Source organism: Anas acuta, chromosome 3 (assembly GCF_963932015.1).
Source record: "Anas acuta chromosome 3, bAnaAcu1.1, whole genome shotgun sequence".
NCBI classification, from domain to species: domain Eukaryota; kingdom Metazoa; phylum Chordata; class Aves; order Anseriformes; family Anatidae; genus Anas; species Anas acuta.
This window is the reverse complement of record NC_088981.1, coordinates 31,975,639-31,995,126: the sequence shown is the minus strand read 5'-3', so window position 1 is coordinate 31,995,126 and position 19,488 is coordinate 31,975,639. Positions and strand designations below refer to the sequence as shown.

Genomic DNA, 19,488 nt, shown 5'->3' with positions numbered 1-19,488 from the left:
GATTAAAATGGTTTTAATACTACCAAGTACCAATTATGAAACAGGGATATATCATATACTTTATTGGTAATGCTAAGGCTTTTAATACCCATAGCTCTTAGTGGAAAATTTTCATGCGTACATCAAATCTGCCTTTTCTTAAATAATCAGAATAATAATCACATTTTACTGATCAGAGATATCAGTTGAAGAACTGCTCATATTTTGCCTTTGTTTTCAGAAATTAATTATTTCATCAAAAATTACTTACTAATATTTTGACAGATACATAACAGCAAAGCTTTTTTTTTTTAAAACAAACAAACAAACACTTTTCAGTATGCATATACACTTCAAGATTATCGACTAATGTACCTGTGATGTCATGTGTCAAAGGTTCATCTATTGTTTCCACTAATTGAACTGTGGATTGCTGAAGAGAGTCATCAGAATCCCCAGCTGAAGCTCCAGCATCTTCTCCCAAAGCACCTTCTTCCATAGCTTCAGCTGCTATAGGTGCCAACAGCTCTCCTATGCATGACATTAAGCAGACAACTCAATTTCAAACTCCATTCCCATTACAAATTAACATCCCTGCATTTAGGCCAACTATCTGTTTTATTTCATCTAACTAAATTCTCCAAGAGCTACTTCTTCAAAAGGAACGAGTTCTGGATAATTGAAATAATTGAAAATTATTTGAAACACACACACACACGTATACAATGTGTATACACACACACACACTTTACTTTTCAGTGCAGGAGTCATTTATTCAGGATTGACTGATAATCAAAACATTTTAAACTATTTATTACAATCTCATCTCAATTTGCTCATGAATCATACTGTTTTTTTCCTCACTATCTTAAGAGTCAGCAGATTCTAACAAAATAATAATAAAAAAAGCTATGAAGAAAGTCAGTTTTCAATGTAAGCTACATACTGAAGAATATGAACTTAAAACAAACCTGCTAGAATATCCTGCAGCATGCACGTCAGAGAATACTGAGCCCATGCTCCTCCCCAAGAGATGTCTCCCCTGTTAAAGTCAGTTCCAACGAGAAGCAGCAATAATCTTTCCAACTGAGTTTCATTTACAATCTCACATAAATGAATCGTTGGTCTTGTAGCATTTGCAATTCTAGCAAGAACCTATAAAAATACGAAAATATAATTACATCGATTCTCCCCCATATCCCAAGAACAAAGCAATCAAAATCAAGACAAAATTTTCAATTATCCCTACAACTACACTCCAACTGATAAAGCACCAGTCTTCCTGCCATATGATGAACTCAGGGACCACAATTCGTCCATGAAATTCCCCTCTCCACTTTATTATTTGAGATTTTCACTGTCCATCAGTGAAAGTGCCCGTCGTTTCTGGCTCAGAGTAAAACACTGTAATCCCGATTCTCCCACACTGTGTAGCTCAACTTTTTTTTTTTTTTTTTTTTTTTTTTTTTTGAAGTCTTAAAAATTGATCTCTGGAGTGTTTCTGTAGCAATGTAAAGCTACAAAAATATCTCTAAATAACCTTAAAAATGCCTTGCTCAATCTTCAAAGATTGAGCAATTTTGGAATGAAAAATGGAACTGGACTACTACTTCATTGCTTAAGTGCCAAGAAGTGAGTCAAGCATATTTAAAAAGGTTACCTACTAAGGTCATGGATCATCTACAAATGCTCATATCTGCATGAAAACAGTTCTGAAGAGCATACTAAATAGCACAATAAAATCTTCTTTATAAAGGAAAATCCTACACACTCAGCCTTTAGAAAATATACAGTATTAAAAACACAAACAACAACAATAAAACTCAAAATTTCTTGGACATAATACATAAAAAAAAAAAAAGACTGTACCCGAAGTAAATCAGGCAGTAGCTGCCTTGTCACGGAGTCCAAATTCACAATTACTGTATTAAGTTCAGAGTGCTGTAATAAACCAGGCTAAGTTGCCTGGCAGTCTGAAATAACTACAAATTAAGATCATTTTCACTTTAAAAATAAGTAGCATTTATCTAATTTCAGATACAAGTTCCAAGAATCTTCTTGGTAAAGGTTATGGTCAAAAATATAGTCGTTTATAAGAGTACTGAACAGGGTTATCAGAAATAACTCTCAAAATTGATGACAGAGCTGAGTGGAATTATTAAGTCCTTTCAATGTTCCTTCCCTTGGTGCAACATCTTTGCTGTTGTAGTGCATTTGGACAATTCTGAAGCCTGGCAAATGCAGTACTAAAGAGTAAACACCCAGCTCCTAGTATGTCAGGCACAGCTCCTGCTCTGGGAAAAGGGTGCCAATTACACTTAAAAAAACAAAGTAGTAATTACACTGCTACAGGATTGAACTGGATATAGAATGTGACATTTAACTGACCACAACTTTTTCTTACTTATTACAACCTATTTTTTATTAATTCATGAATAAATTGGAGTTTGGCATCAGTAACTGCATGTGGTAAGAAAGAATTGTCTGCATAGACCTCCCATTTCACAACAGAGGCCAACGTGTTCACCAAGACTCTTGTCTATAAGAGGCAATATCTGGGTTTGCTAAAAAGATTAAAAAAAAAAAAAAAAAAAAAAAAGGAGTTTTCCATTCCACAGTAACAGATTTTATGGACAAATGGTGGAAAGCAGACTTGACTTTTGGTTATTTGACCAACATCATCCTCATGTTACATTCAAAAAAGATTAAGAAAAAGCTCATATTTCTTCACCTTGGAATTGTGATCCAAAGTCAGCTGCCTTTTAGTTCTAAGATTCTAGGCCAAGTCCCAGAACCACCTATTATTATTATTATTACTATTATTATTATTATTTTTATTTTTAGCTTTTTCATTAGGAAATTTACCCTATGATAACCAGTCTGTAGGACATTTACCCTGTGACAACCATACTCCATCTCCTAAAAGGTAGCAGGAGGTAAGTTATAGAGTTAATTCTTTAAACCAGCCAGGATTTTTTTCTTGAGGCTGAAGAGGATTTAAAAAAAAAAAAAAAAAAAAAAAAAAAGCAACCCCCAAAAGTGTATACAAACTTTTTGCTTTCATTTTCTCATGAAAAATGTGTTTGCAGGAGTTAAATCAGCCTTCTGAATACCAAAATCTGAATAATTGACTCATGTTAGTGGAAACATACACAATAGAGAAGATGAGACTGTAAAAATAGCAATACAAGCAAACATTGCTCAAGTTCCCTCTCCAGATGGAAGGAAAATTGAAGGAAACTGGGGGGCTGCACGTTTCAAACAGCAATGCACAAGAAATCCAGCTCACAGACTATGTTTAATTTCTCTGAATCCGCACAAAAGAAAGATTTTCCATACTGCTACCTAAAAGCTGAGATCCATAAATAAAGATAGAAAGACCACTAGTACGAACAGATATTCTGTCATAGTTACTATTGATAATCCTGTGAAAGAGAAAAGAATTTTTGCCAAGACCTGACTAATTGTATCTGTTTTTCAGAAGATAAAAAAAAAAAAGGGTGCCATGTATGCACATCCAACTAGGAAGACATAACACAAAACTTTTATATACTTATGTCAACCCCATTCTAGGATTATAAAATCCCAGAAAACCCCTGGAAAGTATCAAGAAACAAGCAGGAAACAAATGGAGTACATAAGAAGCTTCACTTAAAGATCCCCATCATTCACAGTACACTTTAAAAACAATGCTAATTTCCTTACTGGGAGTTACAATAAAGATTTTTAGACATCCCTCAGAAATTACATGTTTCTACAACTGACGTCAAAGTTGCAAGTGTGTTCTTACAGACAACTTCATGCAAAATCATTATAAATAAGCAGAAAGAATTGCCCCCAAACTGTATAGAAAAATTCCCACAACTATCAACTGCTATAGAGACTCAGAATCCTGAATTCAGGCTAAAGGAAAACTCTTACAACTGACTAATGGAGTGCTAACAAGATAACCACATACTTGCTGCTTATTCAATTTTAATACTGTGAAGATAAGTAATAGTTTTCATTTCCGTGATTTTTTTTAACAAAGAAATCAGATATTTTTTACTAGGTTGAAATGTTAGAACTTTACAAATATACTTACATGAAAATATTTTTTTTAAAGTTAGTCTTTTTAGGCCATTTTGAAGCCAGCATTTTGTAAATTACACAAAAAGTGACAGATCAGGAAAAAACTACCTCACCACAAATTTCACTGCTACAGCTGATTTTTTTACCAGCAAGCAAGCAAAAAAGCAGTGACAGAAATGTGGTTTCCACTGCAACTTTAGAATGATATTCCATGGTCTGTTTACCTTACAAACAAACAGAAGTAAATCTGCATGACAAGTAAAATCCATGGACAGGAGAAAGAGTGCCAGCTTCTGCACTACAGAAATACAACGTTCATGTGCCAGTGTAAAGGGAAGTGGTTCAATTTCTGGAGTTTCTTTTGTTGTTGATACTTCAGTATCCAAAGTAGAACGAGGCCATTCTGCAGTCCGACGTAAACGTATTAAATCCTTGAAGTGCTGTAGAAATTAAATTTGAAACAGAAGTTACGCATTTTAAGACTAAGCTTTGGATCTTCTCCCAGCAAAAATCTGAGGCAGTAATAACAGTAAAGGAGAGTCTAAGTATATATGCGAATCTGGAATGGAATTAAGGTTTTACTGGCAGAAATTTGTTTTGGCAGAACGTTGTCTCAGGTGACAGAGCAATAACCAGGTTATTCAGTTCCACACAAGTGCCAATTAAGCCTTTATGTTTGCCATAAAACATATCAAGAATATGTATTTTAGAAGTTCCTTTCTTGTTTCCACAGCTGCATATAAAACTACTGTTAGCATGAAGTGAACGGCAGACAGAAATAGCTAATATGGAAATTTATCCCTACAAGAATGCTGACTTTAGGTTCTTCACATTAGATAAATCATCAGCAATTTTTAACATTTTCAATACTTACAAGATATAAAGCATCCAACAAACACCATAAATCAAACTAACCCAATACCTGATCAGGGCTTTAACTACAACCTGTGTGACTGAGGGTTTATAAATTCAGTAGAGGAAAGAAGGTGCTTTTATTAATCTTAGTGCCCACCCAGGACACTCCAGAAGTTCACTGCATCAGCTACAAAAGCAGCATAAAATTAGACAACGCAAAGGCCTCTTACAATCTCACTTAAGTACTAGGTACTGAAATAGACCAGAGAAAAAAAACTATTTACCAAGACAAAGGTTTCAGCTTTCTCCAAAATGCAATACATGTTTTAGGTTACTCACACCATGTCATAACTGGAAGTGATTAGTAGGCAAAATAGTAAAAAATGCATGAAATGCAACTATCCAGCGTACAGTAATACCGTAACTAGATGTTAAGAAATTTCAAGGGGAAACTCTTTAGTTCAACATGCATTGTTGGATGCAACGAGGCTGCTATAAAGTGAAACTTAAATAGCTGGACAGCATATTTCAGCCAGTGAGTCATTAAAAGATGTCTCAAGGGGGCCACTGCTGGAGCAGAGCTGTTGAAATAGCAGCCCCGTATAACCTGCTGGAATAAAGCAGAAGATAGAACAGGAAAGAACAGCTCATGACAAGCAGAGTTGGTGAAAACTTAGGGCTTTATTTTTATATGAGTGCTTAAACTTCTAGGTTGCTTTTTCACAGTTACTGGAAATTTCGGTAAGATTTTTCTTCAGAATGCCTTTAAGGCCCACTATTCTATTATGTCATTCCACAGTCCTACTCTCAGTCATTCAAACAGACATTAGTATTCCTTGATATGTCCATGCTGCCATCTCCAGAGATCCCTGAATTTCTGCACCTTGTCTCATGGTCAAAATAGTTCTTTTACTATGATACCCACTCTCAGGTAAGTCTGGAGCCAGAATCTACATGATAAATACTTTTAGGAAGCTCAGAAAACATTCTCAAAAGTTGTATTTCTTAGTCTGGGGAGTCACTCAGATGGCAGGATTATTTTCTCATTACTCAACCAGAACAGCATCTGGAAGAGTACCACATATAAAAGTTAGCTGTATAAAATATTAATTTACATTTCTATTGGTTTACATTATCTAAAGTTTAAAGATACGACTAGCATTCCCAAAGCTGCAGGATTACTGGTCATTTTGGCTATGACCACCTTAAGAAAAAAAAAAAAAAAAAGAAAAAACCCCTGTGGAAGGGTAAATATTTTTCCCAATGGAAGAAATTTCCACATGGCTGCTGTATTCAACCTCAGAATATCCTTGACAGCAGCCATGATGAAACACTTTCTAAAAGTAAGGTCAACATAGGACAAAAGTGACTTTGCAGGAACGGATCTTTTCACACATAGGACAGGAAGTCAATTACAGTTTCAGAGCATCATACCTTTGAAGTAGCCTGCTTTAGTTTTGCCTGTTCTACTAAAAGTTTGTATGATGATCCTTTGTTGCTTTGTATTTTCTCTTTTTCCATCTGTTCCACCAAAGCCTTCTGCTTTGCTTTTAATAAGTTAAGTTGCTAAAAGAAAATGTTAATAGGAAAAAATGAAAATTTAAGCAATAAGATGTTAAAAGGATCAGTATTTTCATATGATAGTAATCTTCAGTTCAAACTGTAACTTGAGCCTTTTAAGGATACTTTATATACATCTTTAACTGAGACACCTTTAGGGGCTACTAGCAGACACAGAACAGATGAAGTTTAAGAAAAAACTAATTTTAAAGGAGCTCAAGACATACATGCCCAGGGTCATGAAACCAGCATGGTTGCATTTAGAAATGAAATTGCTGTCTTAAGCATTGCCAATTGTTAATTCACAGCTTAGGAGCTTGCACTCTGATGTACCCAGACCTACCTAAAAAGTAAATTATATTTATTATCCAATATGGGTCACAGAACGCAACAGTACATTCCAACATTTGTTCTTTCAGCAGATGCCATGCCCCACAGTTTGAGACAAATATCAAAGAAGATAGGCAGCCTTTAGCTCCAGAATCAAGACTATGCAAAAGCAAGGCTGAATGAGTCCCAATGCCAAAGCTGTTCTCTCAGAAAATGAGACAAGCTATACAGAATTATCTGTGAAAATAGCCACTACCGTGCCAGAAGTCACCTGTTTGTGATGCACAAGCTGTTTTCTAATCTTTCGGGAATACAGTCTATCCAGGCTACTGTTGCCTTTAGTAGATCTGCTCAGACTCTGAGTGTGAAGGCTATTATTTATAAAACTCCACTGGTTTCCTAATGGAAAAAAAAAAAAAAAAAAAAAGGAAAAAAAAAGATAGTGATCAGTATTGTTAAAACTCATTTAACTCTAGAGAAGAGCATTTATATGGCAAGGGTTGGCATCTCTATACAATAAATATTAAAGAAACAAGCCAAATAAAATTCTTTAAGTGAAATGCAACTGTAATTACAGATGGTAATATTTCTGCGTAATTTTAAAATGTTTACTTTTGTTATTTTTAAAACATAAGAAAATAAGAAAGACCATCCTAACTAAAAATGCCTGAAACAGCCTTGGTAACACAAAAGCTTTCCAGTTTTGATTTTTAGAAAAGCTGTTCAAATAAATAATAGCTATCCCACTCAAAAAACAAAAACAAAAACAAAAAAAACACTACGAAAAAAAAACTATGCATTTAAAGGTACATATACCACAACAAACACCGGAACAGGTAACAAAGTCATACTAATGCCATTCCTCACAATACAAATAGGGTCTCAACGTGGTATACTCTCAACTGCCTGGTACACGAGTCACAGAATAATATACAGATATCTCACAAAATCAAATCAAATTTGTAATTATCCCTTAAAAAAAGAGAGACATATTTCTAAGGAAAAAAGCAGGTGAAGAAGCAAACAACAGTGTAAATAAAACAATCACAATATTTGCTTTAAAAATCTCATTTTTTAAAATGAGCTCAAAATATATTTTAAGTATTTGAACACCTCCAAAACAGTCACAGAAACAAGCTTTGATATTTAATTAAAAATAAGCATTGCCTACCTGTCAAAAAACGTTCCCTCTCTTTTCCATTCAAAGGTTTCTTGGCTGTGGCTGCTTCATCTTCAACAGTAGCTACATAATCCAGTAGTCTGGACACCAGCATTACAACCCAGCTGATCATGGGAATGTCTAACACTCCTTAAAAAGAAATAGATTTGAGTGCCTTAATAAAGTTTGGAAACCATAAGAACATAAAAAAAAATAATCATGGCAGGAATTACACGGCACAAATTTCACTAGGCCACAAAGATGCCTTTTTTAAACAAGGATAAAACTCTGAGCACTCATAAATATGACAAGAAATCAAACATTTGGTGTAGCCTTGCGGCAGAAAAGCAAGTATCACAGTTCTTTTAGGCTGATCAAGTCAGAAGTAAAAAGTTTCACCTCTACTGTTACAGGTAGGAATCAAGTGGCATTTAAAAAGAAGACTAAAATTGTATGCCTGAATTTCCTAAATATCAAATGCAGAATGACAACTGCTTGCATAAAAGCACAGAAATTAGATGTGACTTAATCCATAGCATGAAATTCCTCCCATCACCCAAGGGTCCAATAAGCCTTGAACTCAAATAGCTTCATTATTACTCCTTTATAGTGTATTTTCATGTAGCCATTCAAACAAATTTCGGGAAAGCCAAGATTGAGTTCAGATTAGATGAACCATACTGGTGGCACTAATAGTTAGTTACTGCCTATTTCAGTCTCACACTTCAAATTCAGTGGTTTTGTACAGGCAGAATAAAAAAAAAAAATGTATCTTACACATCATGCAAGAAAAATTTGTGTGTGCATGATTAAATCTAAATGAACGTTTCTAAAGTGAACTTATGAGTACTCAATACAGACCAGAAACCTACAATTAATGACCACTGGAACACTGTCATTAAGCATTCTTTCACGTAGCATCAATAGAGCAAACTCAACAGTACTAGAGGTTACATACCCATTTTCATATCTGTACACAGCGCCGAGCCATGTTTAACTACACTATACTTTTCATCCACTGACCTCAAAAAAGCTTTGGTGAACTCAAATGATTATTAATTTCCACTCAAAGAAGAAAACTAAGGCATAAAAACAACTTGTCCAAAATCACACCTAGTTGCTGGCAGCACAAGCAAGACGATGTAGGCCCTGACTGTTTACTCCAGTCTCCGATCCATGCTGGCTGAAAACAGCCCACCTCAGGGGGGCAGTGGAACTCAGGGGGCAGCCTTCCCATAACATGACCTCAACAGCGACTGCAGACTGAATTCCATATCCCAACTCTGTCTCAAGTCCTCTAAATTCTCTCTATTCATGATGCTCACTTCTTGCTCTGATTTTTGTTATCTGACTTTTTCCCCAATAAGTTTTCACCCCTTTGCCCTTAGTTATGTGTGGTAGTTCTCAAATAGAGTTTTCTTCTGCCATACCTGATGCTTCCATCACACATAATCGTGCCCTAGTACTCACCTGTACTGTCCAGGAGGAAGGAAGCTGGAAGACCAGCAAATAAAGCTCTGAAGTATCAGTTACTTCTCCTGCTTCCTAAAGTCCTCCGTGAGGACAACTAGTAAGGCAAGAGCTATGAAAGGAATTGGCAGCTGTGGGGAGAGTGCAAACAGAGGTAGAGGAGATGTAAGCTTGGATTTGCCTCAGACTCATTATGAGACTATAGCAGGATATGGCCAAGATAGAGAAAGTACATGGTAGACCAAGGGGAAGCAATAGGACAGCTTCTGACACCAGCTTGAGGCTTGTTTACGTCAGGAGACAAGATAAAAAGTAAGGACAGAGTCTCAGCTGGCATGTACCAACTTTATAATGCTACGAATTTCAAGTAGCATATCTTCTACAGTGTTCTGCTACATCTACAGAACTGATGAAGTAGAATTTGATCAAGCATTTTCTTCAAACTTCAGGTGGTTAAGAAAACACTCCAAAAAATCAAGTTTGGAGAATATAATGTCAGTATATATATATATATTTTTTAAGTGTTAAGAAAATGTACATTTCTTGTGGTTACAACAACGACAAAAAAAAAATATGTAGTTTGCAGAAACCATATGTATGGTTTCAAATTTGTCTTCATAGCTGCATTTCACTTCAAAAGCTGAAACTTAGAAAGGGTCTTATGAGCAAAACCAGACGCTTCTTTCCAAAATACTAAATTCCGAAGTCATTCGCTGGAGTCATTAGAGCTGTCTACACCTTGGATGTTCCTCCCACTTGGCTGAAACCTTAAAGCTACCTAGCTGAATTGAAAGCAACCAAATAGACTTTGTTCACATTTAATCAAGGGAAAACAGTATCTCTTAGTACCTAAAGAACAAGAAATTTGAGTATATTTTAAAAGACATCTGTGTTTCAAAAATACAATAAACAAAACCAATCTCTTCTTTTAATACACCACAAACTGTGAGCTTATCTTATAATGAATATGAAACTACAGTTTCCCAAACTAGAGGCCTACCTTCAGTTCTTCTGTGCACAGGTAAATGAGGTTGCAGTGGTGAAAGCAGGTTATCCAGGAGATTAAGTAAACTTTCCAAAACACCACTGTTGCTAAGCGATCTTTGGCCAATGCAAGAAAGCAACATGAAGACCCTAAAAATAAAATTTAAATGTTTAAGATTTCATTTTCTTTTCAGTTTCAGTAATATTATGAAACACCCCTTCTAGAACCATATTCCCCTAGGCCTTCAAGCAGATTGCTACAGAAACCAGCACTGTGGCCCAGCAAGTGGACTAGATTTCAAGATCTATTGTCACAGAGATAGTGCAGTATTTGTTATGTTTTCTCTTTTACCCTGAAGAGGTCAGTAGTTACTTGCAGAACATCCCATTCTGTACATCTGAAACAAGAGCTTATCTGTTTTATTTCCTATTACATATGATATGCTGAATAGCAGGAGTAGAGAATTCAATACATGTACTCTCATAACACTGAATTAATCCATTTAGAAGTATGACAATGTAAATGTTACAGTCCAAAGAAGGCAGAAAGCCACAGAACAGCAAATATGTTTAAAATAACAGAAGGATGTTTAGAATATCAAGAATCTCATGCAATAATCTAAAATGATCAACACATCCTAACACCTAGTACTCAGCTCTATGCTTGTTTGCTCATATCTCAAAGACGACTTCTATATTAGATGAAAGTAGTGTGCTTTTCAGTCTCATTCCTACTTCCAAATGCATTAGAGGAGTGGCTCTGTGATGAGAGTGTATTTAAGCCTGATAAAGCAGAAAACAATTTTTGACGCTGGAAAGCAATCATGATAGGTATGTGAAGAGCACTAGAAGTGTCTTCCTATTCCCTTTTAAGTGAGGAAAAGAGCAACTTATTGTGGTGCAAGTACAAAATACATGCAAAAACATAACTACAAACAGACATTTGTCATTTGCAGTGCTTTTTTGGAATTATTTCTTACATCAGTGGAATAAACAGATAAGTATTATTTAGCCACATTTTTGCCAATTGAAACATTAAGTTATGAACCGTGGAATTATTTACAAGTGATTCACAGGTGACATATCAATATATGCTTATACCTTACCTGTCTTGAGGGAATATGAGAAGTTGCTCTGAATTGTATAATTCCTGCAGTACGTTCGAGAGAAACTGACCCCACCACCTTTCTCCTCCACAAAGCTGAACAAGCAGAAGGCCAGTATGCAAACGTATTTTGGGGGTTCCACTGATACATAGGTGTTTAAATAATTCTTCACAAGCTTGAGCATGAAAAGTACTTTGAAGAACCACAGGAACAGAGTGTCCTTTTAATAAAAGAGAATAAGCAACCATGTTTTAGGAGATGCTATTATAACTACTTTGGCTTCAAGACAAGAAGAAAAAGTTTGTAGGAAGTTTTTAAAACTACTATGATTAGACTAATTGACATGGGAAAGCAGGAAGAAAGAGGAACAGATAAGGAGATTGTAATTTGCAGGTAACCCATAAAGATCAGTCCGGTTGGTCAAAAACGTATCAATTTCATGGCAATGCATCAAATACCTCCATGGAATCTACACAAAGCCAAAACCAAACCATCATTATGCTTAACAACAAACTGGCACAGAAAATTACAGGACAGACACACCTGTCTATTTAGAGAACAATGTTCCAAAATTACTATTTTTAAATACTTTTTTTTTTTTTTTTAGATTCACCACTCCTACTCAGACTTTTCAATTTTGATTCTCCAGGAACACTTTCAATGGCCAGTTTAGGAAATAAAAATCCTTACTGGATAGCTAAATATTAAAAATCAAGAACTGAGCACAGATAATGATTTTATTTTTTTTCCACAGAAGTTGTCTCTGCTTCTGTTCCCCACTCTTAACTGCCTAATCTGGTTCCAGGATCTTCCACAAGCTCGTTCTATCTACATGAATATTGTGCCTGGGCAGTCTTTAACAAACTGAATCAGCCCACAAGATTGTATCGCAATCAAATGGTACCTGAACAAAGGAAAATGCAGCTAGGAATATAGAAAAGGCAGAAAGAACTTGATACCCTGTCCCATCCTTTTTTTCAAGTAGGAAGTGGTTAGGTCAGCTTGGTGCAATTGGTCAAGCTGTACACTGCATATTACCAGCTACTAAACTAACTCATAGTAAAACATAATAATACAGTTTAAAAGCTTTATAGTGGGAATGTACAGTTAAAGCAAAAGAAAAACAAATTGTTTCCACAAACAAGACAAAAGCTTTGAAACCTGAAAAAATACTAACCATTGGAAGAATGAAGCAAACTAAGTAAAGTATCCAGTAAGTATCTAATGATGGTGCGCAACTGCTCTGTAGATGACATCTGAATCAGCTCTTTTGGATCGGATTGTTCCTTCAGCGTTTTCCTGGTTGCACCTAAAGCTACTCTGAGCCTCTGAACAGCATGGTGAGCCAAATTGAGTTGAAGCTGTAGTTGAATGCAGTCCTGGTAAGCAGAAAACACTCTGCTGTCTTCTTCTACTGCCTTGTCTGGCTTTCGTAAAAAGTACTGGGCATTGTTAGCGCTATTGAGTGGTGGCAGGTCAATACTCTGCAAAAGGATTTCTAACCGATGGCAGGCCAAGTTGTACCTAAAAAGAAACATCCCAACACAATATAATAGACATTAGTAAGCAGCAATACACTTGACAGTCACCTTGCCAGAAGATGACTTCTGGTCCATTTTGAAGGCATTACTGAAACAAATATTAACAAAATACAGAGTAGTCTTTGTTAATTGTATGAAGATGCTCACTATAACAGCTTAACAATTTTATCTGAATAACAGCACAGGAAGAAAGAATACTTATGAAAAAAAAATCTGATATTCCAGTGTTTTAAGTTAAAATAACTAGTAAATATGCTTTTTTTTTTTTCCCACCTGCACTGTATGTCTTCTTGCAATGCAACCATCATTGCTAAATGTTGGTCAATTTCTGGCTGATTTGCAGCTTCACCTTCTCCTCTGAGGGGATCATGCATTAGTTTCAACTCATTTTCAAAGGGCAGGATATAGGTATGGCCATAATAAAATCCCAATGGAATTTTTGCTCTGGCATTTGTGCTACCGTATCGACCAATAACAGTGATCTGAAAGAGAATACAACAGTATTGTAATTCAATTGTATCAAAACTGGCAAAATATACACTAAATCAAGAATTCACGTGTAGGCAGCTGAAGTTTGATCTGAAGAGAACTTCAAAGGAAGTTCACAAAGTAACAGAAATCAAGTTTAAATGAGACAGTGTACAGTCCATCTCCTCTTACCTTCATAAACCTGCAAACGGGTGGGGGCAACAAGTCATGTAAAATAAGTGAGTGTGTGCTAATGTCAGTAGCTACTACCAGCCGCCTTCCATCCACTTCTTCTCCTAAAGTCCAGATGTCAATTGACAAAGAAGCCAAATCTCCACACGTGGGAATCAATACATCCGTCAGTAATATAGGTCTTCCAAAATCTAAAGTCACAAATCTTCTGGCTCCTAGGGAAGAAGGACAGGATACCAGTACACATTAATCAGTGAGAGATATTACTCCTTAAACAACAAAATTGCTGTTTCTATATCGTCAAAACAGTGGTTATTTGAGGTTTGAAATAGATGTAGTTTCAAAATCTCTCAGCACAGTTTGAACCCATTGAAAATAAAATTTGGGGTTCAAATTAATGTAAACTGTTAAGTCTTTATACATTACTTCAGAATCTATGTATGTTGGGTCTGAAGACCCAACATACGCTGTCCCCTCTGCACACTTCTCCCTCCTCCGCAAAGATTTTTCAAACTTGGTGAACATCGCTGAAGCTGGGGCTTAAACTTCTGGATGTAATAGAAATCCAAACTCAAACACATCTTTTCTTTAGAAAGCCAAGTGAAACTGCAGCTAAGCAACTCACTGAAAAATATTTAACTTAGAAAATCTATCAAAATTATTATTAGATTTTTTTTATTATTTTTTTTATTTTTTTACCTGAATGCATTCGCTCTATAATAATTGACTGATGAGGTGGAGGTTGAAGAAAATGTGAAGCATGAGATATTGCAAGAGCAAGACCAGATCCAAGTGGATTCTGAGAAGGGGAAAAACAACAGTAAGTTATTAAAAATCTACACATTTATAATAACCTATTCTTTAGAAGAAACTCTAGGAAAACCTCAAGATTTAAAGATGTCCAATTTCTGACAACATATATACTACGTTTATATTTGACCATGCACCATCAAAATACATTAACTACCAGGTTTAAAGTATTTATAGCTCATTATACAGTTAAGCTAGTTCAAATTTAAAGAAACCATTTGAGTGATAACCTTGCCTCACTTTCAGGAAGTCTTTCTTTTCATACTGTCTGAAGTCAGTTATATAGTTTTCACACCTCATCCAAATACACAGATTTACTGACACCCAAGTACAAATTAAATAAATGGTTAATACCACCACATTTCTATAAAAAGCAAATGAAAATAATTACCGTTCTAGTCTTGCTTGTGTTTTTGTTATGTGCAGCGAGGTTTACTGTTGGGGGATCAATAACTGAACCAGGGAAAAGCTGAGCAAGCTCTGCACTAATAACAGCAGAAACTGCCTCATTAGGTGGAGTCAAGGGAGGAGTCATGAAAAGAGGAGTTGTTTTTGGTGTTGGTGGAATGACATCTGAAGGATGAATGAAGAACCCTGGGGCTGCTACTGGATTAGAAGGCACAGAGTTGTGAACAGGACCAACTGCTGATGCTGCCGCCGCTGCCGCTGCTGTTGTCTGATGCAGCTTTGCTTCCAGCTTAGCTTTCTGTGGGATAAATGGAGCAGTGAATGTAACAAACAATTCTGGTTGCGAACACAGGAGTAGTATTGAAATACAAGTTCAGTTTGCATTATGAGCTAGATTTAATTTCCATACCTTCAATATCGGCATGCTAGCTACCTACTACAAGCTGAAAAATAAAACTGTATTCAACTTGACCTCCCTTGCTGAGGAACACGAGTAATTAGTTATCTGGAGTAATCAAATAATAATAATAATAAAATCTGAACACCACAAGAGTCACATTGTCAACACAAACTGCATGCTAATAATAGGTTTACCATTTATTTCCCCAAATCTTTCTCAGTTTCACAAACTGATGTTCTTATGTATTAAGATTTAGTTTTGATAACAAATTCCCCACCCACCCTCAAAATATACAAAAAACAAGTCTGAAAGACTGAAGCAGCATGGGAGACTCATCACTTTGCTTAATGAGTGTGGATGTTCAGTCCAGAGCTGCTCATTCCTCAAATACACTACGGAAAAAGAGAAAAAATAAGAAAAAAAGAAGAAAAAAAAAAAGAGAAAAAGAAAAAAAAAAAGTGACTAGCTCTGCAACTATTTTCCTCAGCTTTTGAAGTTTAGAGACAGCATTAAAAAATAGCCAAGTAGCCTCCAACCTGTTGCTGAAGCTTCAAAAGCTGCTGCTGTTTCTCTTGCAGCACCTGGAGCTGTTGCTCGGCTGAGGCCATTGCATGAGAGAGAGACTGCAAAGCTACCTGGGCTGCCGAACTCAGTGCTGTCGAGGCTTCCCCAACCGTTCCAGATGAGAGACCACCAACTGCTGGGGTAACCCCAAAGGTACTCACTGGCATGAAACAAATAAAAAACAGAGAAAAAAAAAACATGTATGTAGAACAGAAATGATAAAAAACACCTTTAATTCCTTAATTGTTAAGAGCAATGTAAAAACAAAGTAAGTATCATGTTTATCGACCTTTTGCAACAAAGTATTATCATCTTGAATTACAAAGCATATAGTTTATAGATTATACACATTCAGTATACGTGCAACATTTTCATTATAGAGAGCCACCTAAAGCCCTGTAATGTTTTCGCCACATTAGGCTGCAAGGTGAATATGCATGTGTGTAGATTATACTCACTCACTGACAGAAACAAATTCATCCCAATTCATAAATTTGAAATCTAGTTTGTTAAATTCTACAAAGAAACTGACATACAAATTATTTTTAAAAATATTTCAATACTTCAGACAAATCCATTTGGCATACATTGCTCATTATGTACAATTAAAATTATCACATTGTGGAATTATGCTAAGTAGAAAAAATGAAAAATTGTATATACCAGTAAACGTACTTGCATCGTCCCTTTCTATTCTAGTTCCATCACTTGTTGAAACGCAGGTAAAGTGCAGAGGTTCAACTTCCAGAAGCCCCGTAAGGGAGGTAAAACTACCTTCAGCAGCTGCGCAGCTACTTATTTTCCCATTTCCTGAAAGAGAAATAGGTATCTGCACTATCATCTAATATTTTCTTGGTAACAACATTACAAATCCCAAAGAGCTGAAAGGGACAACTAAATATAATCCATAGATTTTTTTACTTCATGTCATGGAACAAGCACCTCAACAGTATCACATACACAATATAAATGGGAGCATATTTTTAAATTGAAAACGTTGCCAAATCTGAACAGACTGTCTTAAGTCCAATTATCAAATGTGATAGCAAAAGCACAGTGTAAAATATAACTTTCTTAATGCCAGAAATAAATTATATACTGGTGTTTTTTTCTTTCTATGCTATCGGAAAGTTAACTTTGCAAAAATACACTGAAATTATGGCAAAGGAAGAGAGAAAAAGTAACAGACTGACGAGGATCATACACCAAGTTAATATAAAATCTAGACTATTATTCAATATACTAACAGTGGAGTATCGAGGGAGGGGTGGGAAGAAGGTGGACGAGAAAAGGAAAGGAATCGCTATGATTGATGAAATGTGTTTGCTATGAAAAGAATTTCCTGAGAGGTAAAAATCATCTTATTCTTAGGACATTGCATGGCCTCAAATTTCACTTATGAACTAACCTGAGAGGGCAGATACAAGAATATTTAAGACATTTTAATGTCTCTGAAACAGGAAAACGTCTAATTAAATCTGTAATATTTAAGTAGAAAGAAGCCATCTGGAAGCTTCCCAAGTTCTGAAAAAATCCATTTATGTTTATCTGTCAGGGGATGGTTGCAAGTCTAAATGAATAATAACAGATATCTCAGACAAGCTGCTCAATAGAAGTGACAAATGCTTCCCTTGGTGACTCTGACACAGTAAATGATGGCAGCCTTCCTGTTTAATACCTTGCCTTGTCTTAGCTCTTCTACAGGAAAAGAAAAACACCTATTCCAGAAAAAGGCTTTTTTTGCTTGTTCTTAGAGCCACAGTAAGTAAAAGATTCTCTTGCTTCACGAGATCTCTTAAGAACTTAATTGTGTACAGCTATAAAACACGGTGAAAGTATAAAAACATATCTTACCTAAAATAATCAGTACAATAGAGAGAGTTATTAATTTTTCCACAGATAAATTACTGTTAAACATATGTACCTGATAGAACATCAGACAAATCAATTTCATCTGACTGTACTCCAATGCTGCTGTTGTATACATTTTTACAAGAAGAGCCACTTATTTCCAAATCAAACAGAACTGGGTCAAAGGGTGAACTATATAATCCATATCTGCAAACAGAATAAGACAAACAGCACTATTTAAAGAATAAGAATTTTATATAAAATGATTTACAGAAAAAGGCCAAGTAGTTCACACAGAACTTACTATATTGCAAACCACTCTCTTCATGCAACTGATTTATCATAGTAATTCCCATTTACTAATATTCCACTAACATCACTTACTAGGTGACCTTTTCATACAGCTTATGATGCTAAGTAACTCACTGTTACTAAGTAGTTTTGGAGATCTAATACCGTCCTGAAAACATGACATATAAGCACACTCAGACATGAAAACTAGAATTGCAAACTTAAACAATTAGCCACAGCAATATGCATGCCTGCACGTGGTAAATCAGACATTTATCTCAAGTCAATAAAAATGAAGTTTTCCAGAACTGCACAACAAATTCCAACTCAGCCTGTTCTTCCAGCTGAAGTTAGAACAAAAGGGGAAATGCTGCTAGTGATAGCAATTAACACTTGCCAGTACTTTAAATATCTCAGCAGCAGGAAATCTCATTACTTCTTACTCTGGCAGTACTGTAGAGAAAAACAAAACAAAACAAAAACAAAACAAAAACAGACAATTGCTCAGGTAACAAGATGGTTGCAAACCAATTAGGCTTCTATATGCCAAGAAAAAATAAAATCCGAAGCAGTAAAAAAAAAACTGGCATTTTATTTTATTTACCTGTACCTACTACAAACAACTGAAAAAAAAGGAGCAAAAAATGGAAATCAGGACAAATTATTATGCAATAGTAGAGATGTGGTCTTTTTTCTATAGGGACAGAAACGAGAAACACACAAGACTGTAATTCGTTCTGGCTATTGCCAGTTGTCAAGTTGGAAATATTTGCATAAACACACCCGCAGTGACAACAAGTTTCTCCTTCCCCTATTTTCCCCCTGCCTGAGAAAAGTGTCTCTTGTATGGCAGGCATGGAAAGGTAATAGTTGGTAACGCTGAGAAGGCTGCAAAGTCCAAATGTCTTTTTTGATCCAGAAGTCACAGAAGGATACTGATTACATGAATACTACCACACCAACAGGACAGGATAGGGTAAGATAGGTTCTAGACCCTGAGTGTTACAATGCTTCCAGGCTGGCTGGGCTCAATGCTAAGACTGTAAATAGTCAGAAAACAAAGTTTTTACTAAAGGCCAATAATTGCTATAGACCTTCAAAAAGAGTGAAAAGAAAATCAAGGAATTACAAATAAATCCATTTAATATATGAATATATATTAAGACATACTAAAAGACATACTAAAACACATTACTTATAGGCACCTACAAGACAGCAGACTTAAAATGACAAATTTAGCCAAAGGACACCACGTTAGATGAATTTAAGTTGCTCTTTGCAAGCAAGTATTAAAAACAGCACATAAAGCACATCTAGCAAGACTGACATTTTGGCTGTAGCAAGAAAACATGCTAGAGTCAAGTGGTGACAAGAAAAAAGCAAATGCTCAAAGACAAAATTCAGTAGGGCACCTTCACATTCCATTTTACATTTCAGAATTGTGAACTC

General features: G+C 35.7%; 1 protein-coding gene across 8 annotated transcripts in view; it reads right to left on the bottom strand.

Annotated features, from left to right (window-relative positions):
• The window catches only part of BIRC6 (baculoviral IAP repeat containing 6), a 172,629-nt gene that overhangs the window by 97,872 nt on the left and 55,269 nt on the right, over positions 1-19,488 (bottom strand). For 2 of the 8 annotated variants that reach the window (XM_068676459.1, XM_068676462.1), the window contains exons 22-37: positions 17,822-17,955; positions 16,561-16,707; positions 15,870-16,057; positions 14,917-15,231; positions 14,415-14,514; positions 13,716-13,930; positions 13,329-13,537; positions 12,692-13,038; positions 11,515-11,734; positions 10,425-10,558; positions 7,967-8,104; positions 7,052-7,194; positions 6,340-6,471; positions 4,275-4,490; positions 951-1,134; positions 355-510 (exon numbers count right to left, since the gene is read on the bottom strand). In XM_068676459.1, the coding sequence (XP_068532560.1) occupies positions 355-510; positions 951-1,134; positions 4,275-4,490; positions 6,340-6,471; positions 7,052-7,194; positions 7,967-8,104; positions 10,425-10,558; positions 11,515-11,734; positions 12,692-13,038; positions 13,329-13,537; positions 13,716-13,930; positions 14,415-14,514; positions 14,917-15,231; positions 15,870-16,057; positions 16,561-16,707; positions 17,822-17,955 (2,978 nt within the window). The remainder of the gene's footprint in view (positions 1-354; positions 511-950; positions 1,135-4,274; positions 4,491-6,339; positions 6,472-7,051; positions 7,195-7,966; positions 8,105-10,424; positions 10,559-11,514; positions 11,735-12,691; positions 13,039-13,328; positions 13,538-13,715; positions 13,931-14,414; positions 14,515-14,916; positions 15,232-15,869; positions 16,058-16,560; positions 16,708-17,821; positions 17,956-19,488) is intronic. The other 6 variants (XM_068676461.1, XM_068676463.1, XM_068676460.1 and 3 more) reach the window with 6 other exon arrangements.